Consider the following 17,454-nt stretch of genomic DNA (forward strand, 5'->3'; position numbering starts at 1 on the left):
TATAACTACTCATTCATGCCATAGATACTATAGAGATCTCAATGTTATAGATTATGAAAGCAAAGTGCCTCTTGCTAGGATTTCTGAGATCATGAAGCCAGTAAGGGGCAGAGCTGGGATTTGAGGCCAGACAGAAGGTCTGCCTCTAGAATATGAGCTTTAACCACTAGGCGATCCCACCTCCAAGCCTGTTGATGGAGTGCTTACTATTGTGCTCAGTGCTGGGGGTACACAAGTGAACAAAATTAATCCCCAGCCTTCAAGAACTTGTATTTTTGCGGGGGGGACACTGGAAATAAGCAAGTGACTGAGGAGATATGAGGTCAGGGGTGGCCAGTGGGAGGAACACAGGAAGCAGAGTCAGGCAGGGGAGCTGGTGTTCCAGAAGAGTCTCTCTGGGGAGGTGGCAGAGGCTGAGTTGGAGTGAGCAGGAGCTGTGGAGGTGCGTGGAAGGACGTCGCAGGCAGAGGTGACGTGAGCCGAGGCCCCGAGCTGGGAGCTGCCTGCAGCGCTGGAGAAGCTGCCTCGGGCTCAGGCTGCAGGGGAGAGACGGGAGCAGCGGAAAGAGGGGTTGGGGAGGTGGCCCAAAACCCCGGGAGCCCCGGGATCTTCCTAGGGGACATGGGGGGTCAGCAGAGCATGCTGAGCGGCGCGGGGGCAGGGCGTGAGGCCGGCGGAGAGGCCCCAGTGGTCGAGTGTGGGGGACACAGTGCAGGGCCACACGGCGAGGGGGGAGCCTGGGAGAGGACCCGGTGGAGGGGCTGCTGGTGGCTTGGCCTTGATTCAGAAGTGGGGCATCTGGAGCCAAAGCGCTAGGTTTCGAAGGTGGCTCTGCCCCCTCCTGGCTTCGCTGCCCTGGAGAGTTTAGCGAGAGGAGCTCCAGGTTCTTCACGGGTAGAATGGAGATACGGTGGAGGGGGTGGGCGTGGGAGATTCGTGAAATACCTCGCAGTCGACAGGACTGCTGATGGGTCAGATGTGGGGTACGTGAGGAGGGGAGGTCCGAGGTGGCCCCCAGGATGGGCCCGGTCACCGTGGAAAGTGGTGGTGCCCTCCCGAGATGGGGAGCCCCGGGGGTGGGGGTGGGGTTGGGACTGAGGCCAGGCTGGACACACACTGGCCTCTACGTGGGACCCTCAAGCAGGCAATTCCACAGTCGCTTCTGGAGTTCAGGGGAAGGCTGTGTACACAGGGGCTCCCTCCTCTTCTCCCAAAGTCTCACTCCCCTCAAACCAGGACCCTTGCAGCCCTGGGGGGCGGTGCTGAGTGCAGCCCCTCACGGCCACGTTGTCCAGCTCTGGCTCAGCCCTGTCCCCGAGGGTGCAGGGGGAGCAGTGCTGTGTCTGTGGGGGGGGGGCTTTGGCACCACGTTTATGCTCTCCTCCCAGTGCACCTGCAGTGCTGGACTATCCTGTGTGCAGATGAGGCCACGGAGGACCCGTCCACAAGTGCTCAGCTTCACCGTGGAAGCTGTAGGAGCATCTCCGTCTGTCTGTCCCCAGAGCCCGGCCACCAGCACACTGGGTTCCCGGAGACAGACCCACTGTGTGCCCTCAGCATGGCCAGGCTGCTGGGAGGGAGACAGGGGGAACCGCCCAAACTGAGCCCTGCAGACTGGTCAAGGGGGAGGGCCGGCGAGGAGCAAGGAGCCCCCGTCTGCTTACTAAAGGGGAGACTTCAGATTCAAGGTGGGAAAGAAGAGTCTCACTGCTCTTGGGAGCCCTGCGGATGCGGCCACACTGCAGTCGCACTCGCCACCCACAGCAAGCTTTCCTGCTGCTTCCAGAGAGCCTCCTTTCCTGGCTGATGAGGCGGTGGGCTGGTGCTGGGGGCCAGGCTGTGTGAAAACCGCGGCCTGCCTGAGGACACATCAGGCTCCCCGCAGAGAGGAGCGAGTGGAGGTGGCCCTGGCCGCCGGGCGCTGGTCTCACGACTCCTTCCCAGCTCCACGGCCCGGGGCTCAGGGGGTCCTGTGAACTGAGGCACAGGTGGGCATGTCTGCCCTGTGGGGACTGGAGACGCTAGAGTCAGGGCACCTGTTGCTGAAGAGCCACCTGGGAGGACTTAGCAGCATCCTGCTGGCTTGGGGGGCGGCAGGTGGAGCAGGGCGGTGGGTCAGAGCCCCGTAGGAACCCATAGCTGACAGCATCCACCTCCAGCTCACTCCAGGGACGCAGTCTTTTATTTATTTATTTATTTATTTACTTATATGAACAAAAATGTGTTATTTGTTTCAGGGGTACAAGTCTGTGATTCATCAGTCTTAACACAATTCACAGCGCTCACCGTAGCACATACCCTCCCCAATGTCCATCACCCAGCCACTCCATCCCTCCCACCCCCCTCCACTCCAGCAACCCTCAGTTTGTTTCCTGAGAATAAGAATCTTTTTTAAAAAATTTTTTATTGTTATCTTAATCATCATATATTACATCATTAGTTTTTGATGTAGTGTTCCATGATTCATTGTTTGTGCATAACACCCAGTGCTCCATGCAGAACGTGCCCTCTTTAATACCCATCACCAGGCTAACCCATCCCCCCACCCCCTCCCCTCTAGAACCCTCAGTTTGTTTTTCAGAGTCCATTGTCTCTCATGGTTTGTCTCCCCCTCTGACTTACTTTCCTTCATTCTTCCCCTCCTGCTATCTTCTTTTTCTTTTTTCTTAACATATGTTGCATTATTTGTTTCAGAAGTACAGATCTGAGATTCAACAGTCTTGCACAATTCACAGCGCTCACCATAGCACATACCCTCCCCAATGTCCATCACCCAGCCACCCCATCCCTCCCACCCCCCACCACTCCAGCAACCCTCAGTTTGTTTCCTGAGATTAAGAATTCCTCATATCAGTGAGGTCATGTGATACATGTCTTTCTCTGATTGACTTATTTCACTCAGCATAACACCCTCCAGTTCCATCCACGTCATTGCAAGTGGCAAGATCTCATTCCTTTTGATGGCTGCATAATATTCCATTGTGTATATATACCACCTCTTCTTGATCCGTTCATCTGTCGATGGACATCCTGGCTCTTTCCACGGTTTGGCTATTGTGGACATTGCTGCTATAAACATTGGGGTGCACGTACCCCTTCAGATCCCTACATTTGTATCTTTGGGGTAAATATCCAGTAGTGCAATTGCTGGATCGTAGGGTAGCTCTATTTTCAACTGTTTGAGGAACCTCCACACTGTTTTCCAGAGTGGTTGCACCAACTCGCATTCCCACCAACAGTGTAGGAGGGTTCCCCTTTCTCCACATCCCCGCCAACATCTGTCGTTTCCTGACTTGTTAATTTTAGCCATTTTGACTGGTGTGAGGTGGTATCTCATGGAGGTTTTGATTTGGATTTCCCTGATGCCGAGCGATGTGGAGCACTTTTTCATGTGTCTGTTGGCCATTTGGATGTCTTCTTTGGAAAAATGTCTGTTCATGTCTTCTGCCCATTTCTTGATTGGATTATTTGTTCTTTGGGTGTTGAGTTTGAGAAGTTCTTTATAGATTTTGGATACTAGCCCTTTATCTGATATGTCATTTGCAAATATTTTCTCCCATTCTGTCGGTTGTCTTTTGGTTTTGTGGACTGTTTCTTTTGCTGTGCAAAAGCTTTTTATCTTGATGAAATCCCAATAGTTCATTTTTGCCCTGGCTTCCCTTGACTTTGGTGATGTTTCTAGGAAGAAGTTGCTGCAGCTGAGGTCGAAGAGGTTGCTGCCTGTGTTCTCCTTTAGGATTTTGATGGACTCCTGTCTCACGTTTAGGTCTTTCAACCATTTGGAGTCTATTTTTGCGTGTGGTGTAAGGAAATGGTCCAGTTTCATTCTTCTGCATGTGGCTGTCCAATTTTCCCAACACCATTTGTTGAAGAGACTGTCTTTTTTCCATTGGACATTCTTTCCTGCTTTGTCAAAGATGAGTTGACCATAGAGTTGAGGGTCCATTTCTGGGCTCTCGATTCTGTTCCATTGATCTATGTGTCTGTTTTTGTACCAGTACCATACTGTCTTGATGATGACAGCTTTGTAATAGAGCTGGAAGTCCGGGATTGTGATGCCGTCAGCTTTGCTTTTCTTTGTCAATATTCCTCTGGCTATTCGGGGTCTCTTCTGGTTCCATACAAATTTTAGGATGATTTGTTCCATTTCTTTGAAAAAAGTGGATGGTATTTTGATGGGGATTGCATTGAATGTGTAGATTGCTCTAGGTAGCATTGACATCTTCACAATGTTGGTTCTCCCAATCCATGAGCATGGAACGTTTTTCCATTTCTTTGTGTCTTCTTCAATTTCTTTCATGACTATTTTATAGTTTTCTGAGTACAGATCCTTTGCCTCTTTGGTTAAATTTATTCCTAGGTATCTTATGGCAGCAAATGGTCACTAGGGCTGCCTGAGGGACACCTGTGCTCAGTAAACACTGCTGAACGGACACCACTGATGGTTGCCCCACCCAGTTTAGCAGAAAGCTGCTGGTCTTACCCAGCACATATGTGAGTCCACACTGTCCTCACGGGCAGGGTTGGGATGGGGGAGACAACAACACCCCCTCCTCAGCTGATCACCCTGCACCTGCACCAGCCTGAAAGTGGGGCCGCCTGCCTCCCCTGAGCCCAGGACCCCAGGCCTCCATCAGAAGGGGGAGGGCAGGAGCCAGTCTGGGGCAGGACAGGGCAGGCTGCCGGGGCCCTGTGAGCTGCCTCTGTAGGGGTCAGCAGACAGGTGATGGGGACAACGGGAGGGAAGGGTCTTACCCCAGGGAGCAGACACAGGTGGGCAGGCTGGGGCTGTGGGGCGTCCACTCTCAGGTCTCTGAGGGTCGGGGCTGGACTGCTCTGAATGGGGAGCTATTTCCCAGTTAACTCTCCTGCTGGGGCTCCCCTCCCCTCTGTATCCCCATAGAGGGGCTCAAAGTTCCCTGGCACATTCTCGGGGGCTGTGAATGGGGATCCGTAGATCCACCCTCTTCCCTGTGGGGCGTAGTAGGGGTCTGAGCCCCTGGGGTGGGCAGAAGCTGGTGCAGGTGTGGTGGTCAGTCCTTCCTGCCCCACAGAAGATGCTGAGAACTATCCAGCCCAGACCCCCCAGGGAGACCTGAGATAAAGGAAGCCCAGCAGGAGGGACAGACTGGTCAGTTGGGTGGGGTCCCCAGGAAGCTGGCTGGCAGGAACCCTGCAGGGGCACTGGACCCGGTCAGGGCAGGAAGCTTCTCTGCACCTGTGGGCTTCCCCAGGTTCTGAGGAGATGGCGTTGGAATGATTGATGGGGAGGTTAAGAGCAAGGGGAATGTCCCTGTGATGCCAGACCCTCAGACCCCCCAGGAGGACAGCATTTATGCCCCCAGGGAAGGAGGGTGGTTTCCACCAGCCTCTCCTGGCTCACAGTCACTGAGGGTCCTCTATCCCTGCTGGGAGACCAGCCTGGGCTTCTCAGGTCAGCACCTTGCAGGAGGTGCAGGGGGGCGGCTGTGGTCGGCAAACGTCCACTGTGGACCTCAGAGGCTGCAGAGATGCCACCACAGGCTTGTTTCCTCTGCCTCGGGGTGTGAGACAGGAGAGAGGCTGCCCTGGGTCAGGCCTGGCCTCCCGCCCCTCAGTGTGGCTTCTCAAGGTCTGCCAGGGACTTGGGTCTAGAAAGACCAGTGGCCTCGGAGGCCTGAGACCTGGGCCTGGCTCCGCCCCATCCAGGTGTCCAGACCGTGGGCTCCAGATCCCCTAAATGTCCCTGACTTTGCTCATCTGTAACATGGACGGTGACCCTGAGCTTGTGAACCGCAGAGACCTAGACTCACGGAGGACTGGTGACCTTAGCTCTCGTGCTGCCCAGGACGGCGGGAGGGGACCGAGGTTAGTATCTGCAGGTGTAGAAAGTCCCAGGGGCTGCCCCAGAATGGCACGTGGGCTGGCTGACCGTCCGGGGTCCCCGGCCTGCAGCTGCTGGGGGCTCCCTCCTGGGCCCTGCGCCCCACCCCAAGCTGTGGTTTCCACAAGCAAACGGTTCTCACCCTGGGAGGGCTCGCCCAGGGCTGTGGGGACAGGGACAGGGGCATAGCTGACTTGGTCCCCATCACCCTGGAGGGACCGGGGCATGAGCTGCCCAGATCAGAACTCCGTCTGAGGAGTTTCTCCCCAAGAGGCTCAGGGACGGCCCGTGGAAGGGATCCCCCATCACTGGGTGGGAGCAGGGGAACAAGGCAGTGCCGAGTGCTCTCTGGTCTGAGGGGCGCAGAGCAGTTCGGGGGGAGCCCAGACGGGGTGCGGTGACCGGATGGAGGCCGCACAGTGGGACGGGACGGCGGCGGCGATGCTGGATTTCTCAGAGCTCCTGGTGAGGGGTCCAGACCCCGACTCTTGCTCTGCTGGGTGACCTCTGGCAGGTGGTCCAAACCCTCAGGACTCGGGTCTCACATCCGTAAAGTGGGTTGAACAGCCAACAGGCTGACCACCTTGAGTGCGGGGCCGCGGGCCAGTCCTGGGATCCAGCCTTAGGATCTGAGGGTCTGAGCAGCTGAGGGGGAGCCCAGGGGGCGGGGAAAGGGGCACCGGCTGTGGTTAGTGATGGAGCTGCTCCCCTGGGGTCCACGGGAGGCCACGGTTCTCAGAGGTTGTGGGGACCCATCTGGGAAGAAGAGGCCGGCCTGACCGTCCGTAGGTGCCGTGAGTCTGAGGCCGCCGAGCCTGTGGCCAGAGCCGCTGTCCCTCTCCACCCCTGCCTGTGTGTGAGCGTGTGCAGGTCCCTCTCCACCCCTGCCTGTGTGTGAGCGTGTGCAGGTCCCTCTCCACCCCTGCCTGTGTGTGAGCGTGTGCAGGTCCCTCTCCACCCTGCCTGTGTGTGAGCGTGTACAGGTCCCTCTCCACCCCTGCCTGTGTGTGAGCGCGGGCCCAGGGCTGGCAGAGCCTCACAGGAAAGGGGGCCTGTGGTGCTGCTCCTGGGGGGAGGGGCTTGTCCTGTGTGTGGGGGCAGGGCCGGCCCTCGGCTGCAGACAGAGCCCTGGGGACCTGCAGTAGGGACATGCCCACGTGTGCATTGGGGTGTGGGGTGCACACTTCCCAGGAGGCCTTTGTTCTCGGGCTCCCAGTTCTCACTTACACACCTGACACTGAAGTTCCTAGAACATCGGAAAGGAAATGTGACTCGTGAAATGGTGTAAAGACAGAGGACAGGCCCAAAGCAGGAGAGGCCCCGCGTCCTTGCCTCTAAGATGTGACCTTGTGCCTGGCCATCGGCTGGCCCTGGTGAGCAGGGGTCCTGGGCTGAGTGGGAACCCAGGGACACAGGTCGGGGGCCCTAGGGGTGCAGGCTGGGGAGGGGAGACCACCAAGCTGGTTGTGAGCACAGGGATGGGGCCCCTCCAGCACTAGACCTCCTGGCAGGGGGGCTGTTCCTACATTTATTCTGCAATTATCTCCTGAGACCCCACTGCAGGTGCTGAGATAACATGAGAGATGGAATGGCTGACTCTACACTGGACAGTGAGGTCCCCGAACTAACGGCCCTGCCCTTGCGGTGGGGAGGAGCTAAGGGCTCTTCTCAGCGAAGCTTTTCCTCTTTGTTTGCCTCTGTGTACTGGATGTTTCTCCTGCAGCCATTAGGCCCAGGCCGAGCCCGCAGGGAGACAGCCGGCCATGGGCACCTGCTCAGAAGACCCCGACCTGTGCAGGGCCTCCTGGCTCCTGGGATTCACCAGCCTCCTCCTCAGTGAGTGGCCCGGGCTCCCTGGGAGGGGGGCCGCTGGGTGGGCAGGGAGGCAGGAGCTCCTGGGCTGCCTGAGGGCTTTGCTGAAGAACCAGAGAACTCAGCTCCGTGATGATTGAGCACACGCAGTGCATTCGGTTTAGAGCCCCAGGGTGAACGGAAGGAACTTAGGGAGCTTTTGGCTGAGGCCAGGCTGGGAGCCCCGAGCCCTGGCTGCCCGGCTGCATGAAGGGAACCCCTCCCAGGGGGGTGAGGCCAGGAGAGCCCGGAGTCTCCTGTGGAGAGGGATGGAGGAGACATAGGAGGGGCTGCGTGGGACCCAGCGTTGGGGATGGGCACCCCCGCCTGCCATGCCCAGGGGCTCGGGCAGCCTCTGCAGCTGCTGTGTGCAGGAGGGCCGACCCAGAGCCCCCGTCTGAGCTGAGGAAGCCACTCTAGTCCAGCTCCTTGGGCAAGATGAGGGCCTGAATGCCGTGACATTCTGTTTGCAAAGGAAGGAAAGGAGCCTCCAGAATACTAGGGTCTGTGCCCACCTGCGTGTGTAAGGGTGAGCACGGAAGAGGAGAATGCGGATGTGGCTCCGGGTACGGGTGACAGGGGGGAACAGGAGGGGCCCCAAAAACGGAACTGAAAGAAAGCCTGTCCTGACAAATGCTGGAATTCCGCGTTCTTACTTCATCAGAGATTATCTGCTTTGTGTAATGCAGAAATAAGAACAAATGAGAAATCTTTTATTGTCTGTAATGTTTGGTGTGATTGTACCAGGCCCTCCCTGAGCTGCAGGGATTTAGGAAATTTCCCGAATCATAGCTCATCTGTAAACAGGGCAATGAGTCATCAGAAAAAGAGCTTTGCAAGGCATGAAGACCCTTTCAAGGAGGGAACTTCCCGTCAACAACATGTGGCCTTTCTCTTCCTTTCTGTTTTATTGAACCGGAGACATACGGGAAATTACATAGTTTCCTCTATAAATGTCTGGGTTGGAAGGTTGAGAAAGAAAGCAAGGAAGAAAGAGAGATAAATGGACAAAATATTATGCTGATGGGTGAAAGGTAAATTTCATCTTATTTAAATAAATTCTGACACTCTTGCTCACTGCTGCCCTGCCCCTGACCCGCTGTCCCTCTTTGGGGGCAGCACCTTCTGCAGATCTGAGAGCTCTCGGGTCTTCCTCCCGTCCTGAGTGGGCGTCCAGCTTCCTCAAGCTCATGCTCTCGTCCAGCTTCTGGGCAGTTCCTCCCCAGCAGCCTGAGGGCTGAGCCTCCTCTCTCCCGGGTTCCCCCCTTTCCAGCAGGTGCTGGTTAACCCTCAGCTACCCCACGTCCCTGCCCTGCCAAAGCCCGCCGAGTACTGCAGTCCCCTCTCCCGGGACAAATGCTGCGGGGTGAGACCCAGAACTGCTCAGACCCCAGGGACCAGACAGCAGTGCTGGGAGGGAGGAGCCCTGCGCAGGGGGAGGGCAGGGGGAGGGCAGGGGAGGGCTGCAGGGCAGCTCCCTGCAGGGGAGGCACTGGGCTGGGAGAGAGGGAAGCCGGCTCCAGGTCTCGTTCTGCCCTGGGGGCTCCAGGACAGGTTTACCCCCGAGGGAGCCTGTCCGCTGTGAAAGGTCCCCTCAAAGGCCTTCCAGCTGTGACATCCTGGGATTGGGGGTCTCCTGTGCAGCACCGAACTTTGCATATTTCCATAGGAGATGAGCCTTGGGTGGACCTAGGGTGGGAACCAGGTCATACAGGACAGAGTTTTTCTGTCTTTAATTCATAAGGGAGCCACCAGGCTCATTTATAACAGAAACACTCATTAAAATATGATGTGATATTATTTTCCCTTATCAGTGTTGCAAAGGGCAGAAAGTTGGGTCAGCGTGGGTTGGTGGGAAACCTAAGCATTATTGGGAGGAGAACAGCTGGGGGTCACCCTCGGGGGGACGATGAGCAAGGTCTGTCAGGGGCTGAGGCGGACCTGCCTTTGGTCTATTAGACCCACCCAGGGGTTATCCCAGTGTTCACACACCCGTGTGTGACACATATACATGCACTCACATGTGACTTATATGTCCTGTACGTGATGTCTATGCCCCCCCGCCCCCGACAACCTAAATAAGTCCCTGTGTGCACAGAATCCACCCAAAGGTGCTCAGGGCAACAGTGTTTGCAGGGACAAGATGAATATACTGTCACATGAGGAGGGAACTAGAGCCCCACTTGGGCGGTGAGCAGCTGTTAAATGAGACACTTCCACGAGTGTGGACCCTGCGGACTGTTGGCTGAGGCTGCCCTCCGCCCTCCCCATGGGGGTCTCTCCACGGGGCCGCCCACAACACGGCGGTGGGCTTCGTCAGAGCGAGCAGGAGACAGGGTCACAGCAAGACCCTGTCACACCCTTGTAGGACCTGCTGTCCTTGAGGGCTGTCCATCATGTTGGCAGCACTCTGCTCTGTAGAGGCGAGTCCCTGGGAGCGGCCCCCAGTTCAGGGGCAGAGCTTGCATGGCCTTGGGTAGGAGGGGTCTCTGCAGCCCTGTGAGAAGCTGCCTCCTGCAGAGATGCACTCGGTGTGGACCGAAAATGTGCTCGTGCTTCGGATCCCAGATCTCCTGACATTCATGCTCTCACTGTTAGGGGTCAGGACACTGCAGGGGAGCAAGTTCACGTGACGCGGTCAAGGGATGCTCCCCGGGGACCAGGAGGGATTCCAGCCTCGCCTCAGGTTCATGGCACTGTCCTGCCTTCCAAGACTCAAGGGGAGCACATGGGATGGATTTCATGAAGAAGATGAAAGATGGGTTCTAGGGTTTTCTCCTTTCTTCCTAATGAAAACCACTCACATTTTCTGTGTCCTATGCCCTAGGAGTCTGCAGCGCTGTGACCCAGAGTGCTGGAGCCCATGGTTCTGGAGTTGAGGATTCTGGAATCCCTGTTTCTCTGAAGGGGACTCAAGGAGGTTCTGTGTGGTTTCATGTGATCAGAAATCCAGAATTACCTCCAGAGGTCGAGCTGGAGAAGATTTCTTGGGGCAATGTATCCAGGGCCAACTACATAGTCATGCTGCACGTGTTTCCTGGGAGAGATGTTCCAGAATGGGTCAACTTCCAGGACAAGTTTGAGAAGAGGGTCCATGTGCTCAACATAACGACCCTGAGGATTGACAACCTGACCCTTGAGGACAGTGGGCGGTACCGGGCTCGAGAGTCCTACAGGCGAGGAAGACAATATGACCAGGATTTCCGCCTGAGGGTCTATGGTATGTGGCGGCCCCGCCCCCAGTCCCACAGCTGACCTCCTTCCTCGGTCCCTGGGAGTGTCCGTGCGCCCCACTTGCAGGATTCCTTCCAGACCCCAGCCTTCAGACTTGATCTTCTCCCCTCAAATTAGATGTCATGTGTCCATCACAAATGCAGGCAGAGCTGAGACTCACACCAGGGATAAGTCACTTCGGTGCTTCTGGAGTGGAACACGGAATGGGGGGGAAATGGGGATTTTGCCATAACTCTCACTGTGCCCACAGGACTCAGGCTACTCAGTGTGACTATTCGCTGTCCAGTGCTGCTATAGCAGGTGACTCACCCTCAGTGGCTGACCACACCACCACCTGCGTGTCCTCCTGGGCTGTAGGGCAGGAGTCAGACCCCAGAGCCTCTGCCATGAGGTCCAGGTGTCGGCAGCGCTGTGCTCCTCTCTGGAGGCTCCGGGGAGAACCCATTTCTGTTCCTGTCCCCCCTTCTAGTGGCGCCCCCTCCCCCTGGCTCGTGGCCCCTTCCTCCCCCTTCCCAGCCGGCACTGGTGGGGTGAGTCCCTCTGACGCTGCGTCCCTCCCACCTCTTCTGCCTCCTTCCACTTGCGAGGACCCTGTGATCACATGGGGCCCGTCTAGTTAGTGTCAGCTGGTTCGCAGCCTCAGTTTCCCTTTGCCATGGCACCTAAGGCACCTGCAGGCTCTGAGGGTCAGCACGTGGCCACGGTTGGGGACACTGGTCTCGAAGCAGGATCCGGAATCCCAACGTGCTTCTCCCCGATTCGGCCCCTCGTCCTTCTCAGCACCAGCCCGAGGCCAGCTGACTCTCAGTCTCCATGGGTCCAGCTCTGAACCTCCACAGATGTCGGAGAAGGTCACAGGACAACCCTCCCTCAGACGCTCAGGGAGCAGCTCTCTCTCCCTGCACCCCTCCCCCGCCCCCGCACAGGGAGACGTCCTGCTCCCGAGAGAGTGGCCTTTGCAGCCTGAGGCCGGGGGGATTCCCAAGACTGGCCGTCTGTCTGTTCCTTGTCTTCCTGGGTGGACCCAATTTCAGGGCATGATGTAACCACACTCAGGGAGGCCATTTCTAGGAACCACCACTGTGTCGCCCACCGCGGTCTCTCCTGGTTGGAGCCTGGGACTGATCTCCGGGCTCCCAGATCTGGCCAGTGGCCTAATGCACCAGGGGCTGTGCAGTCCTGAGCACCATCCGAGCAGGAGAAGCAGGGCCAGGGTCTGGACCAGGAAAATCTTTTACAACTTTTCCTTCTTCTAGGTGACATTCCACTCTCTTAGAATTAATGGGTTTCAGTAGGTGGATCTAGCATTTATTTTATCAAGGGAGATTTTTAAGACGTGCTCAGTCTAGTGAAATCACATAAAGCTGAACTCAGTGGCTCCCATCCTTATGGTCACCTGCTGTGTATTTGGGTCATTTCTGAGCTATCTGTAAAAGACTTCACCATCCTTAGGGGGAGGAAGCCAGAGCTTCGGGGAGATACCGCAGGAGAAAGCGTGAGCTTGGATGTCCTCCACTCACGTGATGCTCTGCCCTCTTGTCCCTCCCGCCACAGAGCCCGTGCCCCTTCCCCAGATCCGGGGCACCGTTCTGTCCCTCACACCAGCCTGGTGCAACGTCACTGTGGAGTGTGACGCCAACGGAACCAGGGAGGACCTGACCGTGACCTGGGAGAGCGAGGGTCTCTCCAGGGAGCTGGAGCAGAGACCCGCCCCAGGACCAGCCCCCAATCCCTGGACCATGGCTGTGAACCTGCCCCCGAGCCAGCCCAGCACCAGCCTCACCTGTGTGGTCAGCAACCAGGTGGACCAGAAAACTGCCACCCGGGACCTTGGGGACGTCTGTGGCCACGGTGAGTGCATCCTGCCAGAGGGGAGGGGCTCTCCGGGAGCTCAGGCAGCCCTGGCTGAGGGTTCTGTCTTCTGTCCCCCATGTTTATGTCACCCCCGGCCACCCGGTCACTCCATCCAGGACTCTGGCTGTCACATCCAACATACTCCTGCCTTTCTCAGTGTCCCTCCCCTGTTCCTCCCCACCCCTCACCCCTGCTGGTCCAGGCAGCCCCCAGCAGGTACCTCTCCCCACCCTCATCCATCATTCCTTGTCTAGGGTGGTTTTCAGAAGGGCGTTGGGGGTGTCAGTGGTCTGTGCCATCTGAGGGGTCTGAGCCAGCGACTCCCTGCAGGATTCAGGGCTCCGGGCTCCTCTGCCCGTTTCTGGTCTCATGGACACACTTCACACCCACCTGCTTGCCTGCATTCCTGGCTGGGTCCTCTGTCCTCAGCTTCCAGCCTCGGCTCAGGCCCCTCCCTCTGCCCTCAGCCCTTCCAAGTCAGGAGACCTCCACTTCCCTACTTATTCCCGTCCGGGAACCCCTTCCCTGCAGCTGGCTCTGGGGGTCTGTGACCCGAGCAGTCCCACAGGGCCACACGCTGGGTGCAGTTCCAGCATGAATAGAGTTTGCACAGGGACTCCTCAGCCTGGATGGCTCAGGGCCGTGCAGGAGCTGCCACTGTCCTGCCCTCACACCTCGTCTCCTCTAAGGAGCGGTCAGTGACCCCACAATGAGAGCTGATGTTCTGGCCTAGGATTAGTCTCCTCTGCAGCCTGAACCCCTGGAGGGCAGGGGCCATGTCTGCTTCTACTTTGAATGCCTGTCCCACCCTCGGCCTCGGGCCGTTTGCTCACAGTCAGTGTGTCCCTGAATGTATGAATGAATGAATGAATGAATGACCTGGTTCGTCGTGTGTCCCCTCGCCCCTCCACCCCCTCCTCCACCAGCTGCTGGGGGACCTGCTGCCTCAGCATCCCTGATCCCAGAGGAAGCTCAGGGCTCAGTGACCCACTGGACCCTCTGGAAAGAGGCTCCTGCCTCCCTCTCATCCTCCTACCCGGCTCCTCCCTGCCTGGTCCCTCTCCCGCCTGCCCCAGGGGGTGCAGGCTGCTCCCAGGGCTGGAGAGTTGACCCGGACATTCCTGTTCATGGCTCTCTTTCCTGGAAGGCCGCACCCACCCCGAATATCGGGGAATCTCCTACTCCTCCCTCGAGACAAGGTTTCCCCATCACCTCCTCCAGGAGGCCCTCCCTGAGGACCCGGGTAGAAGCTGTGAGCTCTCGTGCCCTGGCATGGCTCTGGCTGGCTGCCTCTGGCATGTTCCTGGCCCTCCCCCGGCCGAGGAGCTCCTCAAGGGCAGGCACCATGTTCTGTTCCTCTCAGCACCTCGGCCCCAGGCAGGGGCTCGGGACCTGGGTGAGGGAAAGCACCTGCCATGCTCCTCCCTCTGCGGCTTCTGACCAGGTCCCTTCAGACGTCTGCATGTGCTTGGCAATGGGTGTCCTCAGTTCATTCTCTCTGTGTGACAGAAACAGATTCAGATGGACAAGCCCTCCGTGCCCACGAGGGAGTCATCCAGTGGATTGTTGTTCTTGTGCTTGTGATCCTTGGAGATCTGCCGTGACTTTGTGTGACACGTATGAAGATGAAGAACGTGGAGCCTGGGAGAGGCAGGTTGCAGTTCTTTCTGTGCCCACTGGACCCTGGGTTCCCTCTCTCCTGCATTTTGCTGCTCAGAGAATATCCCTGCAGGGGGCTGGCTGGTGTGGCCATGGCTGTGGGGATCGTTGAGTGGGGGAGGGTCCAGGTTTCCAGGCTCCATCTGTGTATGACTCAGGTGCAGGATGGCAGGAGGGGAGAAGGGACCTTGATATTGGCATATAGTATAGAAAGCAGGAGTCTGGAGACCCCAGAGACAAGGTGAGGCTGGGAGAGGACGCAGCCTGGGTTCTCCCAAGTCCCTCTGCCTGGCTGTGCCTGTCAACCCCAGTCATCTCAGGTTCTGCCCTCTGTGCCTCTCTAACCATTTGCAGACTATGAAGTATTAACTAAGAAAATTCTCCTGGAGTGCCATGCAGTGCTGGGCGCTGGGGGAGGTCACGTCAGCAGAACTGGGTCTGTGTGGGTTGCTCTGTGGCCTCTCTGTTCCTCAGCTGTTCCAGGACCCCTCTGCCTGCATTCCAGGGTTCGGATTTTGAAATATTGTGGAGTTCCTTGAGAAATTTTGGACTGAGGTTGTAATTTTATTTTATTTTATTGTTTTAAAGATTTTATTTATTTATTTGACAGAGAGAGACACAGCAAGAGAGGGAACACAAGCAGGGGGAGTGGGAGAGGGAGAAGCAGGCTTCCTGCCGAGCAGGGAGCCGGATGTGGGGCTCGATCCCAGGACCCCGGGACCATGACCTGAGCCGAAGGCAGATGCTTAACCAACCGAGCCACCCAGGCGCCCCTGAGGTTGTAATTTTAAAAAGGAGGAGAATCCCGCCCTCCGGGGACACCTGCTTGTGAGCCTGATGCCCACAGCTCAGGTCCTGCCTCCTCCCCCTCTCACTGCTCTGAGCAGGGACTGCGTGGATCCAACCATCAGTTATTTCTATGCTAAATCGTTCTGCACAAGTTCCCCATGAGACCCCACGCCCTGCCTCAACCAGTCTTGGACACCACCCAGCGTCAGTCACGTGCCGAGAGCTGTTCACAGACAATGTGAAGCCGTAACCGTCAGCGCGGGCTGAGTGCTGGCTCGGTGACACGCACTCCCTGACCATCCTGCTCGCTCCTAAGTCACCCGGTCCTCGTGGGCTCTCTGTGACGTGGGGACCGTTGTGCCCACTTTACAGATCAGTAGAAGGAGCCAGAAAGGCTGACTCTCCAGGTCGCACAGCCGGGAGCCCCGGAGCCACGACTCAGCCCAGGGAACGTGCCCCAGGGCCCGTCTCTCCGGCCCTCGGCTGTCCCGTGTCCTGGCAAACCTCCTTCAGCCCCGTCCCGTCGGCCGATGGCCCAGCCTCCTCTTGCTCAGGAAAAAGCAGAAGTTCTAGTTCCTGACCGTTAGCGTTAACTGCCTGCAGGGGTGACACCTGTGTCCCTCTCTCTCCTGTCCCCACGGAGGACGCTGAGCTCCTCGGGGCTCAGTGAGGACTTTCCCTGCACTTCAAGGCCCTCCTCTGGGGACCTGCCCTCTCCTGCATTCCTCTCTCTGGCTCGTCCCCCTGACCCTGCTGCCTCCTTCCCTGCAGCCCTCACCCGGTCTCCATGCTGCCCCTGCTCCGCACCTGAGTCCCCACCTTGACCTCACCTTATGGGGACCCCTAGAGAGCTAGGAGGTGACCCCCATGTGACGCCACTGATGCCCCTTTCCTGCTCCAATGCCCTCTGCCCTCGGGTCCCTGACGGCCACTCTCCTGGACCCCCCGGCCCACCTGCCACCCTCCCAGACTCCCCAGCCGTCCCTCCAGGGCCGCTCTGCGTTCACAGGGCGGCCCTTCCGATGGTCTGGGCAGGACCCTTCCCATCTCCCGTGTCCTTCTCTCTCTGGGGCCCCTGCTCCAGGGGTTCGGTGACCAGCCACAAGGCTGATGCCCAGGCCTGCCTCCCCGCCCCACGCCCTCTGCTCAGCCCCACCCCTGCCCTCCAGCCCCACCGGCCACATCCCTGCCCCTGTGCCCTCCTCCGCGCTCTCCTCCTGCGGTCACAGACCCCCACTTCCCTTTCTGTAATACCGGGACCTGGTGAGAAAGAGCAGGAGCTCCTCTCCCACAGGAAGGAAAGCAGAAGCAATTATCACCTGTGCAATCAGACAATAAATGTGCACCTTTTGTTTGTGGGAGAGGTGGGAACACTTCACCTGAGCCCAAGAAAAATACTATAGGGTCACCTCTTGGTATGGGACACATTTTCTCTCCTTCCATGCTCTACCCACAAAGGCTGGGGTTCCTGATTCGGGTCCCGGAGCCTGGGGGGTGGGTGAGCCGGCAGGGAGCCCTGCTGGGTTCTTCTTGGAGACGCAGGTGCATCCAGGCTGCTCCTCTGTGTCCCCAGAGCTCTGCCACTGTTGAGCCTGCACAGTGTCTGTCCCCAACCTCAGAGAGCTGTGAGCCTGGCAGCGTGAGGTCGGCCCCGGAAGCCATCTGTGCCCCCAGCACACCTGTGTGTGTGTGTGTGTGTGTGTGTGTGTGTGTGTGTGTGTGCTCACGCTCTGGGCTGCCCAGCAACCACAGCGGCCGGACATGCCCCGGAGAAGGGGAGCAGGTGTCCCTGCCTCGCCCACGGGGACGTCACCTTACTTGCTGCCGCAGCCAGGTTGCCCGTAGTAACCCTGTGCTGGGAGAGGACAGGGGCGTGGCTGGGGCCAGGTGGCTTTCCCAGGGATGTCCTTTCGGTCCTTCAACACTGAGAAATAAGACTCTTTCTTGGGAACATGAGTTGGAGTCAAGCAGATTTGGGCAGTGCTGGCTTCATGACGAACTCATTTTTATGAAGAATCAAAGTGCACAGGACTAATTGACCTACTGTCCATTATTTCAAAGGATAATGTTTAGGGCTTTGGGGGCCCAGTTGGTAGAACATCTGACTCCTGATCTCAGGTCTTGATGTCATGGTGGCAAGTCTACTCAGAAAAATAAATAAAAGGATACTTTTTAAAACAGTCAAGGAATATGGCATCACATCA

At 57.6% G+C, this 17,454-nt stretch overlaps 1 protein-coding gene across 2 annotated transcripts; it reads left to right on the forward strand.

Moving 5' to 3' along the window:
- Window positions 1–7,541: 7,541 nt before the first annotated feature.
- LOC148162713 (T-lymphocyte surface antigen Ly-9-like) lies at window positions 7,542–17,430 on the forward strand. 2 transcript variants are annotated; one of them, XM_088017110.1, is made up of 4 exons: window positions 7,542–7,699; window positions 10,542–10,934; window positions 12,503–12,799; window positions 14,312–17,430. In XM_088017110.1, exons 1-4 carry the CDS (start codon window positions 7,627–7,629, stop codon window positions 14,404–14,406), a joined length of 858 nt encoding a protein of 285 aa, XP_087873236.1. In that variant the 5' UTR covers window positions 7,542–7,626; the 3' UTR covers window positions 14,407–17,430. The 2 variants fall into 2 exon arrangements, with proteins under 2 accessions (XP_087873236.1, XP_087873237.1); XM_088017111.1 differs by having other exon boundaries at window positions 14,318–17,430.
- The last annotated feature ends 24 nt before the right edge of the window (window positions 17,431–17,454 follow it).

Source organism: Eumetopias jubatus, unplaced genomic scaffold, assembly GCF_037043125.1.
Source record: "Eumetopias jubatus isolate StellerSeaLion01/CBP00866 unplaced genomic scaffold, mEumJub1_p1.0 scaffold_12, whole genome shotgun sequence".
Taxonomy (NCBI): domain Eukaryota; kingdom Metazoa; phylum Chordata; class Mammalia; order Carnivora; family Otariidae; genus Eumetopias; species Eumetopias jubatus.